This window comes from Nerophis lumbriciformis, linkage group LG37 (genome assembly GCF_033978685.3).
Source record: "Nerophis lumbriciformis linkage group LG37, RoL_Nlum_v2.1, whole genome shotgun sequence".
Classification (NCBI taxonomy): domain Eukaryota; kingdom Metazoa; phylum Chordata; class Actinopteri; order Syngnathiformes; family Syngnathidae; genus Nerophis; species Nerophis lumbriciformis.
In genome coordinates this window covers 4,595,595-4,602,500 of record NC_084584.2, presented here as the reverse complement: position 1 = coordinate 4,602,500, position 6,906 = coordinate 4,595,595, and the positions used below count along the sequence as shown (strand labels likewise).

Genomic DNA, 6,906 nt, shown 5'->3' with positions numbered 1-6,906 from the left:
TTGTATTATTTTTTTTATTTTATATATATTTTTAATTTAATTGGAATTATTATTGAAATATTGTTGACACTATAATAATAAAGCATGATTTGACAGTACAGTCAGGTGAGGTCAGGTGCGTGGCTGTTGCCAGTCAGGTAATCACAAGACCTCCAATCAGGTGAGCTATAAACCCGGCAGGCAGGAAGTGGCTCAGGTTCCTCGGCAGCAGGATGAAGGGCTTCCTGTCCACCTTCCCCACCTGTGGCGTGTGTGGCAGCCTGCTCTGCCCCCCTCCCCCTCCCCCGCCGCCCCCCGCCCCCCCGGCCAAGAGGGAGGACCGCTTCGTGACCCCGCACATGCTGACCTACCTGGAGCTGTGCAAGGCCCGGGTGGGGGCCGGCACCAGGGAGCGCGGCGTGCAGGTCAGCGCCAAAGTGGACCGGATGGTGCAGTGCTCGCTGGGACCCATGACCCTGCGGGGGGAGGGGGAGGGGCCGCCAGCGCAGGTGAGCGGCCTACGCTTCACCAGGCCCGTGTCCACCAGCTCCCTGCTGTTGGAGCGCAGGTTCCCCGCTAAGAGCAGCAAGCAGGAGGCGGGGCATGAGGACCAGGGTGAGGACCAGGGTGAGGACCAGGAGGAAGGTGGTGAAGAGGCCCACAAGGCGGCTGTTCAAGCCTGCAGAGGCTCCAACTTCCAGGTAACGTCCAGGTAACGTCCAGGTAACTTCCAGGTAACTTCCAGGTAACTTCCAGGTGTCCTTTTACATTAGACTGAGGCCTCTTTCAAATGTTTGGACACCCAGAAACTCTATAAGCCAAACATATACCTAGCCCCTTCCTGCTCCGCCACTGTTAAGAACTCATTGGCAAATTCCCGCTATAATGGAGGTCCTTGACGCGCGCTATAAAAGGACTTGTCGTATTCCAGTTTTTGTACCGCTGTTTTTTTTTGTTTTTACATCCCTGACAGGAATTTATTAATGTTGTATAAAGAAAAAAAACACACACACACAGGCAGAGGGCACCTTTTAAGACGAGGCAAAAAAGGGCAGGGGCTCAAGCACCCATAGGGCCCTATGTGTGCACGTGCCTGTACATCAGGGCCGGCCCGTGGCATAGGCCGTATAGGCAAATGCTAAGGGCGCCGTCCATCAGGGGGCGCCACGCCAGTGCCACAAATGTTGGATAAAAAAAAAAAAAAAAAAAATGGTACTATTATTTCTAAATACAAAAAATAATCCCACGTTAATTAAAATGCAAAGTAAAGCCTATTTAATAGAAATATTATTTGTTACAACATTACACCCCCCCTCCCTTCCCGTATCCTGACTCTTTTTGGACGTCACCACATCAAAAAATCAACACAAGATGTCAAAACGGCCAAAACTGTCAGGTGCCCAGGGAAGAAAAAAGAGAAAAGAAGAGGAGGAGAAACGAGAAAAAGACAAGAGGTAGCAGGTAGGTAACGTTAGCCTACATGAAATTATTTGTCTGTTACAGAATGTGATAGTAACCTGGCTTTTTAGCATTAAGCTAATGTTACATGATTCGGCAATTGCTAATCAATAAATAGCTAGTTCTGTTTTAACGTCGGGTTAATATTGTGGAGGGGGCTAAATTGTTATGGAAAATAATAATGTAACGTGAGGTAATTACAGTACTCCCACCTTACATTCCTCAGGGACATTTGTATTAGATCTTTTAAGCAGGTGTTTTTTGTTTACATTGTTATTGCCTTCTGGTTAGCTAATGTTTGCCCTGCAGGTAATAGTCACTTTTCCACCCTTTTATATATTAGGTATAGTTGTAAGTAAAAAAAAAAAAAGGTCAAAGACAAAGCTATTCGGTTTCTTGTGAGTATATACACTTCACTGCCGATGTGGGGGGGGGGGGGGGGGGGGGGGGTGGCGCCACCTAAAATCTTGCCTAGGGCGCCAGATTGGTTAGGACCAGGCCTGCTGTACATACATGTATATTTCACGTAGTAAATGTTATTAAATATTATTGTTGTCACCTGCATGTAGTTCCTGCAGCAGAGGTATGGCTTCTTCCACTGCAAGACCTGCAACATCCGCTGGGAGAGTGCTTACGTGTGGTGCATCTCAGGAACCAATAAGGTGAGTGAAGTGAATTATGTTTATATAGCGCTTTTCTCTCACGACTCAAAGCACTTCACATAGTGAAAGCCATTATCTCAGTCATTTTTAAACGATAGGTGGGCGGCATTCAACATTCATAATATTGATTTTGATTCATTGTTTGAAAGAAAATCCCATTAAAATTCTCTAAAAAGTGTTAAAAATAAGTCATATATTGTTTTTTTTTGTTTTACTTTAAACACTAAAATCTCTAGCTCAACTTCAGGATTTTTAATACCTTTTTTTAAAAAATTTTTAATGCAGTTTTTGTCATAAAATTTTTTTTTATGGTAAACACACAAAATATGCAATATTTTACATCCCCCCACCCCCCCAACAGATAATTGCTTCTCAAAGATTTAATTTTTTTTAAAATTGCAAACAAAATATTTTCTCCAAAAAATATTTCAAAGTAGAATTTTTGATGTGAAGTAATTGGAGCCTTTAATTGGTCCAAAATTCATAACATTGATTTTGATTCATTGTTAACAATGACAGTTTAAAAAAAAAAAAATCCCACTAAAATTCTCTAAAAAGTGTTAAAAATAAGTCCTACATAGTTTTTTTTCAACTCTAAAATCTCGAGCTCAACTTTCGGTCTTTCCGTCGATTATAAGTATTTTTGTTTTGTTTTGTTTTATGCAGTTTTTGTCATAGAAAACTTTTTTTTTTTAAATTAATGGTTAACACATAAAATATGCAATATTTTCCCCAAAAAAGTATTTGGATTAAATATATTTTTTACATTTGTGTTAATCCCTTTTTTTCATATATATATATATATATATATATATATATATATATATATATATATATATATATATATATATATATATATATATTCACCACAAAAAACAAACAAAAAAATAAATATATTTTATTCTTTATTTATTTTTTGTTTAATATATATATATATATATATATATATATATATATATATATATATATATATATATATATATATATATATATTATTTTTTTTACTTTAAACACTAAAATCTCTAGCTCAACTTCAGAATTTTTAATAACTTTTCATGTTTTTTAAAACATTTTAGTCATAGAAAACTTTGTTTTTTTTTATGGTAAACACACAAAATATGCAATATTTTACCCCCTACAGTATTTTGATAATTGTTTCTCAAAGATTTTTATTTTTTTTAAATTGCAAACAAAATATTTCCCCCAAAAAATATTTCAAAGTAGCATTTTTGATGTGAAGTAATTGGAGCCTTTATTTGGTCTAAAATTCATAACATTGATTTTGATTCATTGTTAACAATGACAGTTTTCTTTAAAAATCCCACTAAAATTCTCTAAAAAGTGTTAAAAATAAGTCCTATATAGTTTTTTTTCAACTCTAAAATCTCGAGCTCAACTTTTGGTCTTTCCGTCGATTATAAGTATTTTTTTTTTGTTTAGTTTTATGCAGTTTTTGTCATAGAAAACTTTTTTTTTTTTAATTAATGGTTAACACATAAAATATGCAATATTTTCCCCAAAAAAGTATTTGGATTAAATATATTTTTTACATTTGTGTTAATCTCTTTTTTTCATATATATATATATATATATATATATATATATATATATATATATATATATATATATATACCACAAAAAACAAACAAAAATAAATATATTTTATTTTTTATTTATTTTTTGTTTAATATATATATATATATATATATGTATATATATGTATATATATATATATATATATATATTTTACTTTAAACACTAAAATCTCTAGCTCAACTTCAGGATTTTTAATAACTTTTCATGTTTTTTAAAACATTTTATGCCGTTTTTGTCATAGAAAACTTTGTTTTTTTTAATGGTAAACACACAAAATATGCAATATTTTACCCCCTACAGTATTTCGATAATTGTTTCTCAAAGATTTTTATTTTTTTTTAATTGCAAACAAAATATTTTCCCCCAAAAATATTTCAAAGTAGCATTTTTGATGTGAAGTAATTGGAGCCTTTATTTGGTCTAAAATTCATAACATTGATTTTGATTCATTGTTAACAATGACAGTTTTCTTTAAAAATCCCACTAAAATTCTCTAAAAAGTGTTAAAAATAAGTCCTATATAGTTTTTTTTCAACTCTAAAATCTCGAGCTCAACTTTCGGTCTTTCCGTCGATTATAAGTATTTTTTGTTTGTTTGTTTTATGCCGTTTTTGTCATAGAAAACTTTTTTTTTTTTTTTTAATGGTTAACACATAAAATATGCAATATTTTCCCCCAAAAAGTATTTTGATTAAATATATTTTTTAAATTTGTGTTAATCCCTTTTTTTCATATATATATATATATATATATATGAAAAAAAGGGATTTTTTTAAATTTGTTTTAATCCCTTTTTTTCATATATATATATGTATGAAAAAAGGGATTAAAACAAATTTAAAAAATATGTTTAATCCAAATACTTTTTTGGGGAGAATATTGCATATTTTATGTGTTAACCATTAAAAAAAAAAAAAGTTTTCTATGACAAAAACGGCATAAAACAAACAAACAAAAAATACTTATAATCGACGGAAAGACCGAAAGTTGAGCTCGAGATTTTAGAGTTGAAAAAAAACTATATAGGACTTATTTTTAACACTTTTTAGAGAATTTTAGTGGGATTTTAAAAAAAACTGTCATTGTTGTTAACAATGAATCAAAATCAATGTTATGAATTTTCGACCAATTAAAAGCTCCAATTACTTCACATCAAAAATTCTACTTTGAAATATTTTTGGGAGAAAATATTTTGTTTGCAATTAAAAAAAAAAAAAAAATCTTTGAGAAACAATTATCGAAATACTGTAGGGGGTAAAATATTGCATATTTTGTGTGTTTACCATAAAAAAACAAAGTTATCTATGACAAAAATGGCATAAAATGTTTTAAAAAAACATGAAAAGTTATTAAAAATCCTGAAGTTGAGCTAGATATTTTAGTGTTTAAAGTAAAATATATATATATATATATATATATATGACTTATTTTTAACACTTTTTAGAGAATTTTAGTGGAATTGCTTTTTTAAATTTTCATTGTTAACAATGAATCAAACTCAATGTTATGAATTTTGGACCAATTAAAGGCAAAAATTGTACTTTTAAATATTTTTTGGGAGAAAATATTTTGTTTGCAATTTAAAAAAAAAAAAATCTTTGAGAAGCAATTATCTGTTGGGAGGGTGGGGGGTGATGTAAAATATTGCATATTTTGTGTGTTTACCATAAAAAAAAATTCTATGACAAAAACGGCATAAAAAAAACAAAAAAAAAGGTATTAAAAATCCTGAAGTTGAGCTAGAGATTTTAGTGTTTAAAGTAAAAAAAAACAAAAACAATAAATGACTTATTTTTAACACTTTTTAGAGAATTTTAGTGGGATTGTTTTTTTAAACTGTCATTGTTGTTAACAATGAATCAAAATCAATGTTATTTTTTTAATGGCAAACACACAAAATAATATGTAATATATTCCCTAAAAATATATTTTAAAGTAGAATGTTTGGTATTTGGAGCCTTCAATAGGCCAATAGTTCATAATAACATTAATTTGAGGACTTACCTGTGTGCAGGTGTACTACAAGCAGCTGTGCCGGAAGTGTCAGGTGGGCTTCCACCCCTACAGAGTGGAGTCTATCATCTGCAAGGTAACACACACACACTTTCTGTTTGACAAGCTCCTCCCCTGACTCCTCCCCCTTCAGGGCTGTGGTCAGACGTGCTGCAGCTGTGAGAAGAAGCAGAGACACATCAACATGAAGAGACCTCACCGCCAGGACCTCTGCTGCCGCTGCAGGGGCATGAGGGTCTCCTGCGACATGACCTACACCTTCAACTACCTCCTCTGACCTGCACCTTCAAGGACCTCCTCTGACCTGCACCTCCTCTGAACCTGAGGACGCACCACTGTTGAACTTTTGTCTAAATAAACGTCACTGCATCTTACATGTGGAGCGGTTTGCTGTGGTCACTTCATTAGGTACACACTTTAACTCTCACACCGCCGTTACCTGCTCAAACACATTATGATGGGACTGTGAACGTACCAATAGATGGCGCGGTTACACACCTGTGCCCTCATGTGACAGTTGTGTGGTTTTCCTTCTAAATACGTATGCTGTAACAATTGAGATGTTTCATATTGCACATAAAATACATACTAGTGATGGGTTGATGAGGCGTATTGATACTGTGTCGATACTGTGTCACTAAATACTGACATCTGCTGGACATTAAAAATCCCTACAGGCAACCTATGGACCGACTCAACTGACACTGATTTGATGCCCTAGACCAGGGGTCACCAACCTTTTTGAAACCAAAAACTACTTCTTGGGTACTGATTAATGCGAAGGGCTACCAGTTTGATACACACTTAAATAAATAAATATATTGTCATTTGTAAGTTACACGTAAGTGTGATTTAAACAAGAATAGCTAAATAAATACATTTATATATATATAAAAAAATGGGTATTTCTGTCTGTCATTCCGTCGTACATTTTTTTTTTCCCTTTTACGGAAGGTTTTTTGTAGAGAATAAATGATGAAAAAAACCACTTAATTGAACGGTTTAAAAGAGGAGAAAACACGAAAAAAATTAAAATAAAATTTTCAATTTCGACTCTTTAAAATTCAAAATTCAACCGACAAAAAGAAGAGAAAAACTAGCTAATTTGAATCTTTTTGAAAAAATTATGGAACATCATTAGTAATTTTTCCTGATTAAGATACATTTTAGAATTTTGATGACATGTTTTTAAATTGCT

At 33.0% G+C, this 6,906-nt stretch overlaps 1 protein-coding gene across 2 annotated transcripts; it reads left to right on the top strand.

Annotated features, from left to right (window-relative positions):
• The first annotated feature begins 165 nt into the window (after positions 1-165).
• Positions 166-6,082, top strand: zar1l (zygote arrest 1-like). Of its 2 annotated transcripts, none has more exons than XM_061931346.2 (4): positions 166-691; positions 2,007-2,099; positions 5,710-5,784; positions 5,842-6,082. In XM_061931346.2, the coding sequence occupies exons 1-4, from the start codon at positions 213-215 to the stop codon at positions 5,894-5,896; spliced, it is 702 nt and encodes a 233-aa protein (XP_061787330.2). In that variant the 5' UTR covers positions 166-212; the 3' UTR covers positions 5,897-6,082. The 2 variants fall into 2 exon arrangements, with proteins under 2 accessions (XP_061787330.2, XP_061787329.2); XM_061931345.2 differs by having other exon boundaries at positions 172-680.
• Positions 6,083-6,906: the final 824 nt, after the last annotated feature.

Excerpts from the sequence above, each read along its gene's own strand:
- zar1l (XM_061931345.2), top strand. The coding sequence starts at position 213 with ATGAAGGGCTTCCTGTCCACCTTCCCCACCTGTGGCGTGTGTGGCAGC. Across the intron at positions 681-2,006 it reads GCAGAGGCTCCAACTTCCAG|TTCCTGCAGCAGAGGTATGG; the intron begins GTAACGTCCAGG and ends ACCTGCATGTAG. Across the intron at positions 2,100-5,709 it reads GCATCTCAGGAACCAATAAG|GTGTACTACAAGCAGCTGTG; the intron begins GTGAGTGAAGTG and ends ACCTGTGTGCAG.